General features: G+C 43.7%; 1 protein-coding gene across 1 annotated transcript in view; it reads right to left on the bottom strand.

Annotated features, from left to right (window-relative positions):
* Nucleotides 1-19,737, bottom strand: part of LOC306742420 (calsyntenin-2-like) — a gene marked incomplete at both ends in the record, with an annotated part of 222,001 nt that overhangs the window by 26,771 nt on the left and 175,493 nt on the right. The window contains one exon of the mRNA XM_079224800.1: nucleotides 1,043-1,205. Coding sequence (XP_079080926.1) covers nucleotides 1,043-1,205 — 163 coding nt within the window. The remainder of the gene's footprint in view (nucleotides 1-1,042; nucleotides 1,206-19,737) is intronic.

The following is a 19,737-nucleotide window of genomic DNA, read 5'->3' as shown; positions in this document are numbered from 1 at the left end:
TAATTGCTCATTCAAGGCCAAAGAACACGTCCAACATTCAATGAGTCCCCGACTAACAGTATTATTCATATTCTTGAACTTGCTAAGAGCGATATTCATTCAGCAGAATACCAAATACGCCTCATCTTTTGTATTACACTTTTGCTTCGGTCGCAGGCTTTTCACTGTTTCATTCGCACCAGCACCTCTTTTCCTATTGATATCACCACCACCTCTTTTCCCATTGATATCACCACCACCTCTTTTCCCATTGATATCACCACCACCTCTTTTCCCATTAGTATCACCACCACCTCTTTTCCCATTGGTACCACCACCACCTCTTTTCCCATTGATATCACCACCACCTCTTTTCCCATTGGTATCACCACCACCTCTTTTCCCATTGTTATCACCACCACTTCTTTTCCCATTGGTATCACCACCACCTCTTTTCCCATTGATATCACCACCACCTCTTTTCCCATTGGTATCACCACCACCTCTTTTCCCATTGTTATCACCACCACTTCTTTTCCCATTGGCATTACCACCACTTCTTTTCCCATTGGCATCACCACCACTTATTTTCCCATTGGCATAACCACCACTTCTTTTCCCATTGGCATCACCACCACCTCTTTTCCCATTGGCATTACCACCACTTCTTTTCCCATTGGCATCACCACCACTTCTTTTCCCACTGGCATTACCACCACCTCTTTTCTCATTGGCATCACCACCACTTATTTTCCCATTGGCATCACCACCACTTCTTTGCCCATTGGCATCACCACCACTTCTTTTCCCATTGGCATCACCACCACTTCTTTTCCCATTGGCATTACCACCACCTCTTTTCTCATTGGCATCACCACTACTTCTTTTTCCATTGGCATCACCACCACCTCTTTTCCCATTGGCATCACCACCACTTCTTCTCCCATTGGCATCACCACCACTTCTTTTCCCATTGATATCACCACCACCTCTTTTCCCATTGATATCACCACCACTTATTTTCCCATTGGCATCGTCCCCATTGTCGGTTCTGCCCACTCACCTTGCCAGCAGGCGCCGACCGTGAGCTGTACGTCGATCAGTGAGGGGTGGATGGGCCAGTCGTCAGTCACAAGGTAGGGGTCGTAGGTCACTCCGTCCACATAGAGGGTCACCACCGGGAACTCCACGTTGATGACGTAGTAATGCCACTCTTTGTCACAGATCTGTCGGGGAAAGAAGACGAGGCGGTCGTTAGCTCAGAAAGTCACACATGTCCTAAAAATAATCATTAAAATGTCACGTATCACTTAGCTGCTGAGGTTATTTCATTTTAGAGTAATAGTTTGACACTTGTGTCCCTCGGCGCCTCATAATAATCTGAACGTTCCTTCATCAAAAAAGAAACAATCAAGGTTCAAACATGCACGACTTAAACATTACACCACAGGGTTCCCGCTCTTTTCTGGAGATCATTTTCCAGGATGTGTCCAGGACAACTTCAGTGAAGACCTCGCTGGGATCGTGCCATAAACTATTATGTTTGTCTCTGTGAAAGTATTCTTTAAAATACATTCAATCTGTGGCTATAACTTATATGAACTCATCTCTTATGTGCTGAGAAATTAGGACAAACCACCAGATTTACCAGCCAGCAGTGACTCATATTTACATTAAAGAAATTATTCTAACATCCGGACACTTAAGTTGTAATATGCATATGCTACCATGTGGTATTTCGACACGATATGGCAGCCTAATCAAAAAACACTCATTCATAATCTACCTTGTATCCTTGGTCGTCCTCAAGGAATACAAAGCTGCCTGATTCCCCAAAAAACATGATTTTGGTGCCAATGCAAACTGGAAGCACATGAACTACGTTGGAGATAACAGACAGAGACATTTTCATCAGATGCTGATGCAAATAGCCTAATGTTGGGTATGTAGTGTATTAAATAAGGGTGATGGTGTGTGGGGTGTACAGCGTGTCTGCATTGTTCTTCCTTTATTCTTAACTCTGTTTTTTCTCTTCTAGTTCTTCACATTTAATCAGAGACATTTCTTAAAGGTGCACTTGGGAACATTGTTGGCACACCACTAGTGGCAATGATAAATGGGGGCTCCTATTATTTCAACCTGTGTAACCCTGAAATCATGCAAACTGGCATATTTGAATCAAATGCTGTGTCACCTTTATGCCAATTATGGGACTCTATTACAATAAATTGCCTCAGTTGGGAGGGATGTATTTTTTCTTCTATTGCAGCTCCAGAATAACACAGACATACAGAAATCCCCTGTGCCCGTTACCTGTTTAACCTCTCCCGAATAAAATGCTCGACTGTGCCACTCTTAGTCGGCGAAGCTTCATCCTTCACTCTGACACTGTGCATTTTAATTGATTGCTCAAGCCGCCTTTGCTTTCTCTGCCTGTCTGTCTGCCCGTCTGTCTCCGAGTATATATGTTTCCCTCCGCTTTAGGCTGTGCTTTATCTCGGCAGCGTCGGCGCTGCTCGTGCCGTATACCTCGCCTCGTCCTCTCGGCTCCACCGATGTAACCCGGGACAGCCTTTGAACACTTAGCCCTGGGTAACCTCCCTCTCTAATGAAGAGCGCTCCGCAGCCGGCTTATTAACATCGTGCTAGCGCAGCAGATGGGAGCTCTAATCAATCCCGGTTCATTTTTTTGCTGCTATTGCGGGTGAGAGATGCAACATCTGGCCTATCGGTGATCATTTCCGCACAGCTGCTTAACACATATGCGGCGTGTCGATATGCACTGCGTCGGTGCTCAGAATCGACTGGGGGATAATCCGATTGTGGGTTTTATGGCGCTGCAGATGTGATTGATACTGATGGGGTTGACTGTGATTGGCTAGTTAGGATGTCAGGACATGCATAACATGCACACCAGGGAGCCCTGCACCTGCAGTTCCTACGCTTTGTGTATACAAGTCGGTTCATATATGATTTCAAATGCGTCTTGGAATACATTTGCACCCACGCTCCTAATCTTTAACGTATCCGCTCTTCGATTTGGTTACATCTCATTACTCAGGTGCCAAGTTTAAAACATTCGCATGCACACGCTCTAATCCCTCTGACATTTACACATGCAGGCTGTTCCCTCCCGTGCTCTATACCGCTTCTTCACAGCTTTTTAGCCGTTCAGTATTTCAAAGAGAGCTCGGGCCCACATGGGATCCGAGTGCCTAGTGGGTGACTTCCTCATGCAGGCTTCAAAGGGGAGAGGGCCAGACGCTCAAGAGGAGGCATGCTTCTGCCTGGCTGGGATATCAGTTGGAGATCTCTCTCAGGGAGCAGAAGGCCGGGAGGGAATTTGGTAGCCAAATATGTCAGTACTACTTTGTAAAGCAGAGGAAGAGCTCGTGACTACGGGGGTAAGACTGACACGGGTACTTAAAGACCTTCTTCGTTCTTCGTGGTAAACTGCGGATGTTTCACATATGGTGTGGATTTGCAAAGGTAGTTGCCAATCTGTAGATGGAGCTACTCGGATCGGGGCAGCGTTTCATTTTAATCAGTCTGCATGTGGCATTGGAAGGGGAACCACAAAAGATTGGCTTGTTGACTCATATGTCTTCTGATGCAGGCAGTCAACACAAACAACTGACTGTGTTGTCTTATTTCACAGTTTAAGGCAGTCTAAAGGCTGTCATTGATGTACTGCTGTTCTTAATAGCTCAATCCTCCGGACTAAGCCTGGTAGACAAAGTATGACACAGACTTATAAGTTTTGTAGATGTAGGTAGCATTTGGCTTTACCATCACCAGCAGACCAAACTTGACATATTTTGCCCAAGAGACTTCCATTTTACAGAGATCCAGAAGCCTGGAAAACATTTTTTTTATCTAGTTTGCACAAGATAAAATGGATCAGGCGCGAACAAGATAATATGTTGTGCACTTAAGTTATTTTCTTGTGCGCACACATTCATGTCTTTTGCCTCGAAGATATAAAAACATAATCTGTCAGGACTTCAGGGACTCCGTATTATCTTGTACACAAGATATTAGATCCATCTTGTGCACACAAGATAAGGAGCATGTTTGCACAAGATAAAAGGAAAAATAAACATAATCTTGATTTCCAGCAACTAATACATTTCAACCAGCAGTGTTTTTTTTTTTTTTTTACAGCATTCAAACAAAAATCCAAAGATTGCGAACAACTTCACTTTGACAATTCAATGATGTAAAACAAAAGTGTTAACGTTCAGGCCACAATGAAATGTAGTGTTGTTAATTAAGGTGGAACAAAAAGTGTGGCATCAGAAACACACAATTAGAGCTTGAGAAAACAGGTGCACTGCTATGCATGGGACGACGCCAGCTGGACAGGCATGGGGAGACTATGCTGTGCGTGTGTGTGTGTGTGTGTGTGTGTGTGTGTATGTATGTGTTTGTGTGTGTAGCACAGGAACTAACTCAGACAACCATCAACTGAAGCTACACACTGGTCACAAAGAGCCACTGCGAGTGTGTCTGCACATGTGCACACGGTGGTTTACGTCTGTCTGAGAAAAAGCAACACAGCAATTCCACGAGGATTCACCTCTTATAATAACACCTACTACCCACTAACAGGCATGAATACATGAATGCACAGACATCAATGCAGCACCACTAAGTGTCAACTTCAAAAACTTCAAAGCTCCGAAAGTTAAAGTTCAGCTCCGGCTTGCCTTGCTTATGAAAGCTAAAGCAAAAAAAGTTTTCTATTCCCCAATCCCTCCACTTTCCTGTGTCTCTGACTGATGCAAATTGACAGACGGAAGGAATGAATGAAATAAATAACCACACAAACAAAGAAGAGGGAGGACGTGAAACAACCAGAGGACAAAGAAAAGAAAGTGAAAGAGAGAGTGAGCGAGGTAGAGAGCGGAAACATCACACATCAAAGACCCTTCGTCATCTCTCGGGGCACTCCGTGGCGAGAAGAAAAACAAAATTGCTATCTGCCTCCCTCCATCTCACTCTCTTTTTCTCTCACAGTTTATTTGGTCTCTTTTCTTCTTCTCCTGTCTCTCTATTAGAACCTGACTGTGGGAGTTGTTGCCTCAAGTCCTTTGGAGTTGAAAGTCTTTAAGAGATCTGTCACCCAATCCAACCTTCTAACTTCAAAACCCAGAGATGGAGGAACGAGATAGGAGAGGTAAAAGAATGAGGAGAGAGAGAGAGAGAGAGAGAGAGAGAGAGAGAGAGAAAGAGAGAGAGAGAGGAGGTGATCTGAGTTAGGAAGGTGGAGACACGGTAGTGAGGGAGGGTAGAGATGAAAGGAAACGATGGAGGGAAAGAGACGACGGGAGGGAAATAAAGGAGAGAAGAGAAGACTTAAAGAAGAAAGTGCTGCGTCGTGGAGCAACTTGCAAAGCTGCAGATTGTTTGTGTTGTTTATTTTCATCACAACAGGGAGGAAAACATGAGAGCATGCAGCCCGACTATGTTCTATTGCCGTGGAGCAAGATGGACAATGTAAAGGTCATTTGGTTAAATATTTAATATCCTTTTTTTTTGATAACCTATCATTGGATTGTTTCAGGAACGACCAGATAAAGAACTGGTGCTTTCCCTCTAAACACAAGGTTATTCTTAGCTTGTGGTTTGGACGTGGAGTGAGGAGAGGGAGTGAAAGATGGAAGAAAGAGGAAGTGAAAGAGGTGGAGGGAGTTCAGAGGAAGGAGGAGGAGGAGGAGGAGGGGGCCTATAGGGCCTGCTGGAGGAAGGATCCACAACAGAGATTGATGAGCATTGGAAACAAGGTGACTTTAAGGAGGGGTGGGGAGGAGGAGCCAGGGAAGGAATGAGAAAGTTACTCCAGAGGCAAAGTGAAAGCAGAGGTGTAAACTGAAGTGATTGGATTGGCCGAGGGGGTTATCGGATGGAAAGGGGACCAAAAGGACCTGGAAATGATCATCATCGTAAAGGGACATCCCTGTCACTATACGTTTGGTACCATGAAGGTCAATTCAATGACTTTAATGTTGTCACTGTTTGTTCGGAGCTTCAGTAAAAATGGTACTTTCACACTCAATGGGCCTACATGAAGTAAAGCTTTGCAAAAAAATATTGCAGAAATTGACAATTCATATATGTAAAATGCATCTCAGTGGTGAGCTGCCACTTCAGAGAAAAAGATGTCCTGGTTGGAGGGGAGTCTTCTCGAGGTGCTCCAGTTTCATCGCCTCCCAAAAAGTATGAATAATAGACGGTGCAGATACTCTTGTCGCTGTCCTTGACCAAAGATCTGGCCTTGAACAAGATTGAAATCACTCTGAGATGATCAATGATTGGGTTTATAAAAAGGTGCATTATGAGAATTGCGACCTTTTGTTGACAACAAGACTCCAGGAAGACACGGCTACCTGGCCGCCGGCTCCTTTTAAAGAGTGATCCCTCATGAACAGTCCCATTGGAGTGGAACTGGACGAAGCAGTCAAAAAGTATCGTAGACAACAAACGTGTCCTCTGGTACGGTGGCAAGGTGGAGTTTAATTACTTTCTTTTCACTTACTCTTGAGATCAAAACGTTCAACATCTTTGTCAAATCTAGAAAATGTTCAAACACAAAAGGGCAAAAAGGGTCACTGGACAGAAAAACGCTCAATGCCCGTAATCATGAGTTCCACTGTATTTCCTGGTAAACCGACAGTGTGCAGCTGGTTGAGGGAGAGAGATGATTGGTTAAGGTTAGCATTGGTTAAGGTTAGGCATTGGTTCATGTTAAGGTTTGGCATTGGTTCATGTTAACGTTTGGCATTGGTTCAGGTTAGGCATTGGTTCAGGTTAAGGTTAGGCTATAGTTAAGGTTAAGGTTAGGCATTGGTTCAGGTTAGGCATTGGTTCAGGTTAAGGTTAGGCTATAGTTAAGGTTAAGGTTTGGCATTGGTTCAGGTTAGGCATTGGTTCAGGTTAAGGTTAGGCTATAGTTAAGGTTAAGGTTAGGCATTGGTTCAGGTTAGGCATTGGTTCAGGTTAAGGTTAGGCATTGGTTAAGGTTAAGGTTAGGCATTGGTTAAGGTTAGGCATTGGTTCAGGTTAAGGTTAGGCATTGGTTAAGGTTATGGTTAGGCATTGGTTAAGGTTAAGGTTAGGCATTGGTTAAAGTTATGGTTAGGCATTGGTTCATGTTAAGATTAGGCATTGGTTAGGGTTATGGTTACGGTTAGGCATTGACCTCAGGTGGTCCGGGGTCAGGACAGCCGATTGGTCGGGTTGTATCGGGGTACCTCGGCGGGCATCTCCAAGTACTTGAATGCTCTGTAGGGATGATAGTGAACGAGGCATTTTGAACAGAGAGGATGCTGGGTAAACTTAAGCGCCCTATATTGAGGTGTTCTGTCTCATTCAGCATCGACAGATATATTGTTGATACTCAACGGAGTTGTTGTCTAACAGCTCAATGAATGTCGGTATCGTTAAAGCTGAGGCTCTCATCCAGTCACGCTTGGCTCAGAAATACTTAGCCTCCACATTCATAAACAAAAGTGCCGTTTGCCAAATGCATAATTGCCATAAATCATCGTCAACTCGATGTCGACATGGAAACCATTATCGTGTCAATTGTTGTAAGCATCCACAATTGGCTGTCTGAAAGCCTGTAATTACAAAAATAGAAGAAACAATTAAAAGAAAGTGATCGTGGAGGAACAGTCGGCGTATACCGGCGTATATATATATATATATATATATATATATATATATATATATATACATATATATATGTATATATATATATACACACACAGGATGTACTGTATTCATGTCTATGTGTGTGTGTAGGAGAAGTACTTGAAGGTGACTATGAATTACCGGCTGGCAAAAGTGACTAATTAGAGTAGCAATTATCCAGCCGCTCCCGGCAGAGACTAGGAGTCAACAGCCAAATGACCTTTCCACAAGCTCATAATGGGCCCCACACACACACCAACACACACACACTCATAAACACACACGCGCGTGCTAATATCCAAAGGATTTTTTTAGGCTGCACGCCCATTTTAGTGAGACTGATCACATTGACTTTCTCCCCCTGTTGGTTTCATGTAGAGCAGCAGAACGGTGAGAGTGGAGAAAAATACCGTGTAATATTACAAATTTGGGGGCGTCCCGGTGGGTGGGCGGTTTATAGTGCATGCATATTAGCCGGTGATGTCATGAGTATGAATCGAGCCCTGGTTAACGCTGCAGGTGGTTTGATTTCATAAGTCTGTAAAGACCGCAGAGATCCATTGTTTCCTTTTAGTTCTGGTCCATTTAGAGTTCATGCAAAGTTATTACAAGTGAACAAAGAGTTGTGAATGTAAATGTAAACAAGTGGGCTAAGATAATAAATAATAAAAGATCAGGGTTCAAGATGTATCCCGCTGGGTAACTCGCTGATTCCATTGTTGCCTGAGGCATGACTTGTAGTGTCAGACTCTGTGAGTGTGTGTGGGTGTTCACTGCACGTGTGCTTACATGCTCGTGCAGATTGTGAACACACAAACACAGGTTAGGCAGAATCCTAATTACCCATGATGCTCTTCAGGGGCTCCGTAGAGGGTTTTGATTTGTGGGACACAGCTAATTATATATCAGAAGCGCTCCAGATTACCTTAAATGTTTTCCTTTAGAGTTCCCTATGAATAGAACAAGTCTAACGCAATCTAAGGACAGAGGGAAGGGAACAAAGAAAACAAACGAGCTGAGCGGATCAGAAGTAGACGGATAGTTTTCAACCCAGCGGGAGGACATTTTCAGAGTGCCGTTAATTTGAATGGAAAACAAAACATATTGAACATGCACTAACTGCAGAAGGGTTTGATGTCTGGTGCAAATCAAATGGGCAGCAACAACACCTCCCCCTGCATGGTTAAATCATACCCACTGAGGACCTGTGTAAAAAATAAATGAAGGAAATAAAAAAGGAAATCTCTGCTATAATTTAAAGTTGATTTGAGCCTTTTGTTGTGCTGAAACCAGATGCACGTGCAAAGGCGGGTGAAGACAGGACTTAAATATTTATATATATATATGGGATATAATATGAGATATATATAAAGGCTATTTAACTGCTGTGATTTATGTAATATATAACTTTATACCATCAGTCTGTCAGCAAGGATAAAGTCCCTTCCCTGAAATTCCTATTCACACTTTTTTTTTTAGAGCTAATTTTGGGAACATTTTGGCCCAAATTAGATTTACTTTAGGTGCCAAAAGTGTTTTTCTTTGTGTCTGTTTTGCAAACAGAGAATATTCAGTTACAGGAACTGGGATTGCCTTCCTTCTCTCCAGTTGTTACCCAGTAAACTCAGCTGAGCGCCGCCTCTCTGCAGGATCTCGCTGTGCTGTCGCTTGAGCTAAAAATCACCACCGTCTGGATCACTATCCAGTGTTTGAACACTGACCGTGATACCTTAGGACAGGCACTACTTCTGGCTTGTATTCTGTATTTTGAGATTGTAATTGTGTCTGGATGGCTGGATGCTCAATAATTCGATAAATCTGTCCTTGCAGTATCAACCTCTCTATTTCATCATCATCATCTTCTCTTCTCATTCTCCAGCTCTGGTCTGACACCAATGCAAACATGCTGCAACACTTAAGCCTGTTGCTGCAGCACTTTAAATCCCAATCAGACGGAAACCCTCTGATCTGAGTGTCGTAACCGCTAGGATAGGATAGGAGAGCACTAATGTCGAACACCGGCACCTGGAGCTCCGCCGTGTGTGAAGTGGTGTGGAGGGCTTTAAGAGGGATTTGTAAGGAGCGAGAGCTGCGTCCTTGAAGGTTGAGAGTCTGGAGGGTGTATTCAGAGTAATCACACCTTTAGACTCGCCGTTTTAGAAGAAAAAGCAATCGAGCCGTGGGGTTAAATGATGGTCTCAAAGGCAGACCATGTTTTAAATCCTAGAGGGTGATAGTTGTGTGTTTTAAAGCCACGGGTCAGCAACGGTGTTGATATGAGGCGGCATTTTTTTTCTCCATGTTTATCAGTGTGCCATATCAACATTACCGTAAAAGTCGGGTTACAAGCCGCTTCTACCTCCGGTGGGTGTCCCCGCTGTAGCTAGCTAGCGCTGCTGCTAGCTCCCCGCTGCTGCTGCTTGCTCCCCGCTGCTGCTGCTAGCTCCCCGCTGCTGCTGCTAACTCCCCGCTGCTGCTGCTAGCTCCCCGCTGCTGCTACTAGCTCCCTGCTGCTGCTGCTAGCTCCCCGCTGCTGCTGCTAGCTCCCCGCGTCCCCTCTGCCCGAGTCGGGTGTTGCGCCGGGGCTGGTCCCGCTACCTTCGGTGGTTGTCGGGGAGCTAGCGGAGCACTAGCAGGAGCACTAGCTGGCTACAGCGGGGAGCTAACGGGGACGCTGACCGAAGGTAGTAGCGGCTTGTAACCCGACTTTTACGGTAAGTTACATTTTCGGTGTAATTGACGCTATACAATTGAATACGTTGAAATCAAAGTTGAATTGTCCAAATGGATCTGTAATTTCATTCCATCTACTAGCCTCCATAACTTGGACATTGTAGTTATATATGAGAGCACTGCACGAGATGGCTGCCATCCTTATGAAAATAGGTTGAAATGCTTAATTTTACCAATCTTGTACCAATCAGACGCTAAGAAGAATGCAACAAGTAGCCTTCTAGCCAATCAGAGGCAGAGTAAGGTTGTTTTTCGCAGAATATAAGGAAAAGAAAATAATCAAACTAGCGTAGATAACATGCCGTACAACTGCCAATGGCTGTGAAGAGGGTAACATGCGGATGAGAGGGCGCTTCAACATATCCCCAAAACTCTCTTGCACACTCTTTGCTAGTGCATTGGTTAAACTGCTGCGTGCCAATAATTGCCTACCCCTGTTCTAAAGCGTTGTGTCTTTTTCCTGTGTGATTAAATAGAATTGTAACGTAACTTCTGTACTTCCCTAACAACATGCACGGAATTATTTCAACCCAAATTTTCCTAAACCAAACTAAGTCGTTTTGTTGCCTCGACCTATCGAACTAGTTTCCTATGAAGTTCCTTTTGAAAAGCCTGCATGCATGTACGCAATGTGCAGCTTGTGATCTGAAAATTGACCCACGTTGCTGCAAAATGCACGAAACACGAGGAGTACCTTGTATGAGGATACGTTTCTTAGGTTCAGTACAGAGTTTTTCTATGCTGCTGAGTCCTGGTGGTGGCAGGCACAGAGTGTAGGAAGCTCTTGTTCCCTGTAAGGTCTAAATTCATGATTAAATGCATGCATGATGCTGGGTGTTGTTGGTTGTATCCTTGCAGACACCAAGTCCCCGTCTCCCGGAACCGCTCGGCGACTCCTGTGTATGTACGCATGTGCTATTTCGAAGCAGTGGATAGCACATTTTTGGGGAAAGGACTAAGACAGTGATGAGTCGAGTAACGGAGAGAGTTGTGAAACAACAGCAGCCCGAGAGCCAGCGGGAGACTGAAAAAGTGAAGACATCCTCCCATGGGTAAACTGTCAGTCCAAACCAAGCAGTGTTGGAAGTTTCCAGAGACCAATAGCAGTGTGGAAGGAGACATACTAGTGGAGGGATCCATCACACGCCTCCTTGTGATTACCCAAACCCTGACAACGCGCACACCGCCGATACTCCTACGCCAAAAATTCACCAGCCCTATACTATGCAGGCATCGCTCTTTCTTTTTTTTTATCCGCCTTTCCGTCTCTATCGCTCCTTCAATTCATCTCTCTTTCTCACCCTTTTTTTCTTCTCTCCAACCACACTTAAGGTCAGGGTGGGATGTGCACAATAAATCTTCACTGCAGATTCTGACAGCCACCCTCAATCCAGGAAGTGCTTTTGGCCAGTTGGCGGGAAGGGCTGCATTGCACGTAAACTTTCCCTCTTAAAAACCATTTGGGTAGGCAGAAAGTCCGGGAGGAGAGTTTGGCCCCGGAAAGTAAGACAAATTGTGAAAAAAAGAAAGTGAGCGGGAGGAAAGGGCGAAGGGTTAAAAGGATGTGTTGGCTGGGAGAAGATGGTGTTCAGTGAACCTATTTGGTCCGGATTAATATGATGAATGGCGCAGAACAGCAGCTTTTACTTTGCTGTTATTTTCTTGTTATTTGGCCTTTTGTGCTCCCTTTTTAAAACAAAGTGAAATCAAAAGGTCTCTCGTTTCTCAGCAACTTCCACACATATCACGACACCTACACAATATAACAATTTGACTCAGACTCAAATAACCCGGAGACTTGATTAAGCACGAAGAACTTGAGACTGCAGTTTAATAGAAACTGTCACAAAGGAATAATGACTTGATATGTCACCAATGACTCTGACTTTTCATGATTAACTCAAGACTGTTTTTTGGGGGATGTCTTGAAACTGTCACAAACGATTTAAGACTTGAGACATACTAATATTACTGTTTTGATGATTTACTATTTATTTGATTTGATTATGTTAATTTAAATGTCAAGGATTGTTCTGTTAGGAAAATGCAATATAAAAAGTTCAACAAAATAAATAACTAGACACCTCTGCTCGATACAAACTAATAAAATATCACATATCACACATGTGCATTACAGCACATGCAGTCTCTCACACATGGGGAAGAGATGTCACACGCCATTGTTCTCAACACACACACACACACCTGTATAAACCACCCTGCACGTCACTGATACTGTCTCACACACACACACACACACACACACACAGAGTCAGCGAGGTAATAAAAGCCATTGCTCCTCCACATTGTCATTTAGTGGCCTCTCCAGCACGCTTTCTGCCTATCTGAGACCTACAGTACTTCCCACTCTCATAAAAAAAAAGGGGAGGGAGGTAATATTATCCAGGGGACGGTGGGATGTGAAAGAAATAAAAATGATGGAAAACTGCACGGAAACGGGGGCTTTTTGGAAAGAGAGCTCGTAATAAAGGCTGATTTCATTTGCGGAAGGCGAGGGTTGAGAGACACTTCGGCGGAGGAATGATGAAAGAAGATAACGGCCGTGATGAACGAGCGATATCACACCGAGAGGATTGCGGCGACGGACCCTGCCTGCTCCGATTACGCTTATAAATCCAATTATTTCGCATATTATTTCGGCTGCCTATACACACTGCAGAGAGTGATACCAGCAGTAAGAAGCAGGACTGTTGTTGTTGTTCAATTGTTTATTGTTCATTGACTTCTCTCCGCTACCAAGGCTCCGTATTGGCATGTCTTCGGTCCAGTGGGAAGTCATTTCTGACATTTCTTTTCTTTCTTCTCTCCTTACCTATTTTTCTCTTTGATCCGTCTTCCACCTTCCTTTTCTACCTTTTCCCCGCTCTTTCTCGTTCCTTCACTTCCTCCGTCCTCTGTTTCTACCTTTTCATCTTTCCGAGGTTATCGATTACCGCCGTGACCAAGATCCTCCACCTGAATACCAACGAGGACCTTTTGCATAACTGCCAATCAATATCCCCAAAATCCAGGGATTGCTGCCTTGTAGTGCGCAATAAAATCCACCGTCTTTAATGGGAATGTGTGCTGTGTGAGTAAAGATGGACCCTCTGATTCCAGAGGGATTCTGACACGGATAGATTGCACGCTCCGCACGTGCAATTTTGTGGCACAGACGGCGGCGTACACAAGGCCGATGCTAGTGGGTAAACATTGAGATGCCGGTGCTGACCGAGAGCGAGACGATGGCTCTAAACACAGACAAACAAGAAAAGAAAAAAACATGTGTAGCAGTGTGATGTTTCAACACAGCGGGGAGAGAGAGATTGTGTGCATGCATGCATGTGGGCAACGGACTCAGACAAGAGGAGATGAGGAGGAAACTGTGCGCGGCAGAAGTCTGCATGCACTTCGAATAGACAGTCAGGAGCTGTCTCAGATGATGTGTGTGTTCGTGTGTGTGTGTGTGTGTGTGTGTGTGTGTACCCATCATGCTCTTTGGAGCCAGCCGGTGAAGCAGAGCTCTATATTTAGCAGATTCTTTAGTAGGAGTCATCTATCATTCAACGCGGCTCCTCCCACGAGGAGAGAAGTGCTGTGTGAGAGTTTGTGTGTGTTACTGTCAGACACAGATAAGACAGAAATACTTTTGAGCACTCTCACTCTGATTAATGCCGGACACAGACGACAGGATTTGTATAAATATATGGAAATTTAATATGCGTTTGTCAGCTGTTAAAGCCCATGAATATATTTAAGATATTGTGGGGGTTTTTTTAGACGGAGAAGAATGACAGCATCCGTCATTTGAGCAAGTGACCCATAGTGACATGTGCTCATGTTAAAGGGAAAGGGACCTCTGTGAGTCGTAGTAATTATGAAAGGGTAAGCTTGTTATAGAGGTCAGGTGCATGGATGAGTTAAAAAAAAACACATCAGACGGAAATTTCAGCTCATTTCCTGTCTGAACGCTATTTATTTCCATGCATCTATGTTACAATTCAGCTACAAATGCTAGTAGACACACTGAATGTTGATTGCTATTCATATATATGACTGAAGAGCTCCATGCTATACGAGCATATGGTGGAGATATAATGGAGTGCTCAGTGAAATATCCACAGATGATGTTGGTGCGGTCGATATAAACAGCCTAACTAACCTGACCAAGATGGCCGCTGACTCCTCCCCTTAGGCTCACTCGGACTTCCCAGCAGCCCCCACTGCTACTGCTCTTATTGGCGAAAATAACACTACGGGAAGAACATTGTTTTTTTTTGTGAAATGCGAAGTTCGACTGTTTCATTTCCCTGTTTATATACGTTTCAAGTGGAGTGTTTAGAATCCTTAGAAAGGTGGGAATTACCAGTTTCAAGCGATACCAAACGTTACGTTATAGTCGACTGACAAGAAATAACCCTGGATCTGTTGGACACCACCTGCTCTTATATTTGCAAAAGTTATATTTGTACAACTTCATTTTTAAATATCTTGTAATGACGGCATACATCTCAATAATCACTTATGACCCACATTTGTCGCCAAGGAGGAGGAGCCAATTCTAAGTCTCGCTAAGCTCTTACCTTAAACTAAATTTAGTCAATTTCGTCCACAAATCTAACCTCACTTTAATCGTGGATTTGTCAGATTAACAAACGGTAATTTTTCAGATTTTTTGGGTTTAACCGCTGCTTAATGGAAGATGCAGAAAACTCATACGATTTTTTGATTGTGGATTTTCTGCCGTTGCAGTTGTTGTAAATGCCAGTTTAATTCCTCAAATGATTTCACAACCAACATTTGCACGAACATTTGTTGCAAAATTGTGAGACAGCTGCTGCGCCTGCTTCCATGTGAGCCGCGTGGCGACGGGTTCGTGCTCCTCATGGCCGCTCTGGGCCCGAGAGGCCGCCGGCGTCTTTGAATGCCGGCTTCATTTTCTCTTTCAGAATCTCTGAGGGAGACAGATGTTGTGCGGACTTGTACGGTTTCCTTGCAAAATACATCTCTTCCCGCCCCCACAACATGATTCCATAATCTCATCAGGTGCCTAAACATCCTGTATTTCCCTAACAAGGCAGTTCCTGATGGCAGCAGTCAACAGCAGCGATTTAAAAAGCGCCAGATGCTCGGCATTGTGCTCAGGAGATGCTTTTGTTTTGACAATGAGCCGGGAAGATCCCGCCAAGCGCTTTGCAAAGAATACGCCGCTCTCCATCTTTTATCGTCACGTTTGATACGTTCAACCATTGTTGATGCGCACAATAGATGTGAGCTCACACTTGCGAAATTGGAAAGGGAGCATGAATCAGTCAAAGACAAACGCGGCTTGAATCGGCATCAGAAACCTGAAATGAAGGTCCATGATCTTCAAGCGTTGGATGGAGAAAGGGTATTTTATAAAGAATGTGGCAAATGACTGTATACTGTGACAGGGTTTTAGCCAACTGTGTCTCAGTGGTAGAGCAGGATTGTCCTTCAATCGAAGGGTCAGCGGTTCGATCCCCGGCTCTGCTAGTCCATGATAAAGTGTCTTGGAGCAAGATGCTGAAACCTGATGGGCGGTTGGCACCTTGCATGGTAGCCCCTCCATCAGTGTATGAATGGGTGAATGATGACAAGCGGTCGGTGAAGCAGCATGAATTATAGTCTGGAGTCTTTAACTGACGGTTCGTAAAGGTTTATTAAACTCACCGTAAGAACTATGAAGAAAACCGGAAATAGCAGTTGGTTAGCTTAAGCGCTAACACAAACAAAACCGTAACAATCTAAAACAACATTTTCTCAAAAATCAACCTCAACAGGTGCTAACCTTGTGCCCATATCCGCCAGCTGCTCAAACTAACACATCGTCACCTTTTTAATCACTATTTCCCGTCGTTATTGCAACTTTTCATTTCCCTCCCGTTTCGTACTACCAACGTCCGGTTCTGTACCTTCAAAATAAGAGCGCAACCGTAAATGCACCGACTGCAGTAACACAACTTCCAAAATAAAAGGAACAAACTATTAAAATACTTGAAACTCTCATAGGTCCTTTACAGTCGGAAGACTAGGAAATAGCTATACAAGTACAGCCCATTTACGTAGCATTTAACCCATTTAGCATCATTGCTGTTCCCCTAAACTCTACCAAGCGTTTTTGCATCTTTCAGCTCATTGTTTTGGCCGAGCATGACAAGGCAGACAAAGTCAGTGACTAAACGTTCTGGATAAACATGCAGCGCAAAGTGTGAGACAACTACAAACCTGTTTATGCAAACTCTAACTCACATTGTTGCCGTGTGACTTGCTTTACTGTCCCTGACTGCATTTAGGTCACATACGTGTCCCGCCGCTGTCCACTAATACAATCATAGAACGCCCCCTGAGGGTTTGCATGATTGCTTTCCTGGAAGAAAAAGAAGAAATAAGTGATGAGGTAGCCGGAGGTAATGATGTAACTTCCACACACAATTCAGACTCCTGGTGGAAACATCGTTTAGATCTCAATTATCCTAGTCGCCCCCCTCCTCCTGCTTCTTTTCCTAGAGGCTGGAGGTGACTTCTCATTGGATTTCGGGTGAAGTCGGGTACGGGCACAGTGCTTTGCTCTAACTGTACACAGGCTGCATTTCCATTCATCGCTCCGGTTTCCTAAACTTAAAGGACAGTTCTGGTTCTTTTCAACCCGTCATTCTCACTATTGGTCGTGTTATGTTCAAAGCAGCACGAGTCTACGGAATAAACGTTGACAGTAAGGGTTTCAAACCAGATGCCGCCGGTGTTTCGGTTAAAACAAGTGATATATAATATATTGGCGTCTTTATAAAAGTCTTCAATTAATTAAAAATACATTCTCATCTGTGTTTTTTTATCTGCGGCAGCTATTTACTTTACGAGGACGTGTTTCACGAATTTCTACCACGAAGGCAGCGAGTAATGTAAAAATCGGTCGAGGAGCTGCTTTAAAGATAACACAGTGCGTCAAACGCATTGTGAAGAAATCAAGAAAAATCCTCCCAACAGCTGCCTATATGCCTATATAGATTCTATAAACCAACAACTGTATTTCCCACACTTTGAAAAGTAACGGTTTGGTTGACTTAGTTCACATAAGTTGCATTTCTCCTGTTTAAATAGACGATAAAGCTCCACTTGCTGCTGTAGAACTGAAGTGAGTGAGTCTCTCCTGGACACCTGTGTGAGTCAAAGGCTATTTTTTTTTTTTTACCGCGCAGATTCGATCCAATTTTCGTCATCGTTACAATACATGCAGGGGCTCATTAAGCGCTGCCTGATGCAGGAAGACTGACAGTCTCCTTTTGAGACGCTTGAATGCAAGTCCGCATTTTAAAGAATATGAACCCATGCACAAAAGACACTTTCAATGCAAGCGAGTCAATACAAACCTGGAGCTCAATCTCCCTCAACAATGCAGGGAGCAGGCTTAAACATACTGAATCACACTGAGCACAATAGGTCTGCTTTAAACCACTGGGTGCCTGTTATTAACAGATATGCACTGACTTTTTTTTTCTTCCAACAGGTAAAACTAATATCGGCAACCATCTCCCCCTCCGTTCCAGTCTTTATGTAGCGACTCGCAATGCCTGATTGGATTGTATGAGAAATTAATTGGACTTCTGTGATAAACCAATGTAGGGAGAGAGGAGGAGATTCCTCTGTGGAAGAGTTCTCCGGGCCGGAGGTATTCAGAGGTTCATTTTGTTTAAAAGACATTAGCAGATGAGGAGGAAGTGGCGAGGAGGCGAGGGGAGATAGCAACTTAATGAAAGTTTCCTTTCATGCCCCGCACCCCCTCCGGGTTTAAGAGACAACTATTAACAAGAGGGAGGAAGATGAGAGAGAAAGGACAAAAGAATTAGGGGAGGCGATTCAGAAAGTGCTCATGAAACTCCACATTTTAACAACTATTGTTCAGCTTGTTCCAGAAGATCTATGTGGCGCCGGCACAGTCCGAAGGTTTTTCATCCCCGGGAGGTAATTAAATAAATACATTCGAGATCAATTTAGACAACGGCCGGAGAATTAACTTTCTACATCTTTTTATTAACCATAAATGCAGAATGCTCTCCCAACTTCTTGTGGATGGAAGTTCCTCAGCTGCCGCGTACGAGGAGTTAAAGGATGCGACGTGTTTTATTAGAGGTGAAGTCCACTTTATGATGCTAGAATCACCACAAACAAACAAGCTCTTCACGGAGAATACTGCTCCATCTCGCCACATTGTGAAAGGGTCGTGTTCGAATCCCTTTTAAATAACGTGAAAATAGATGTTGTCTTTGATACGGGACGCAGTGGGGTTTATGAGCAATGTAGATTAGGAATTTGATGTGTTGTGGCGCGAGAGGAAAAAGTCAGAGGTTGACCAAATTCATTAGGATTCATCCTCCGGGGACCAGGAATGTGTGGACCAAATTTGCTGCCAATCCATCAAGCAGTTGTTGAGATATTTCACTGTATATGTGAACACTTTGACCTGCTGATGGAGGCCAGGTGGAAAGTCAAAGGCTGGATTCATGGTCCTCTGGGGACCATGAATGCCTGCAACACATTTAAAATGTCCAATATACCTTTTCCTAATAAACTGTCAAAAGAGCGGACATCAAAAGTACGCTGTTGAATGTTTTCCGAAAATCTTTTACCGCCTTCTCCACGCTCCAAACTAGATTTTCAGTTCAATTTAAATGAATTTAGTTCAACACAACTTTATTTGTATCCTTTCAAGGGCAGTTCACACATGTGTGTATTCATTGGCACTAGCTTTCATTCACAGGAATCAGTGAGTAAAATCACCACATGTTTAATTATTTTTTTTTTTGTTTTTGACTGATGATGAAAAGACCTTCTGGAAGCAGTGGGGGTTTGAGAGAAATGTGGATTTTGTCTTTAGATAATTGACGATATTTAAAAAAAAAAAAAAAACACCAGAGGAAATGTGCAATGGACGAGGAAACAGACGAGTCACTGACACTGAGGAAACCCTTGCGTCTCGGCCTCGGATCACATGACCTCGCTTGGTGAGAGCGGAGGTCATGTGACCCGTCTGACTCTAACACAGCGTCCTTGATCAACGGACAGCTGCTACATGCTACATGCTACATGCTACATGCTTCTCCAAGCCCACATCCCTCTTCACTGTGTCTGTTTGCTCAAATCTGCCTCTCTCGCACTTTATTGAATAATTATCAAATATGAATCTTTTTTTTTTGCATATTACCCATTGAAGTGTTTTTTTACCTTTTACCCTTAAAACAATTCCACTTCCACTACCGACATTTCTGTCCCAATAGATTAAAAAAACTCTCAAAAATAGTAAAACTAAAA

This window comes from Taurulus bubalis (assembly GCF_910589615.1).
Source record: "Taurulus bubalis genome assembly, chromosome: 10".
NCBI classification, from domain to species: domain Eukaryota; kingdom Metazoa; phylum Chordata; class Actinopteri; order Perciformes; family Cottidae; genus Taurulus; species Taurulus bubalis.
Note: the sequence above shows the minus strand (reverse complement) of the source record. Positions and strands in the feature narration are given on the sequence as shown.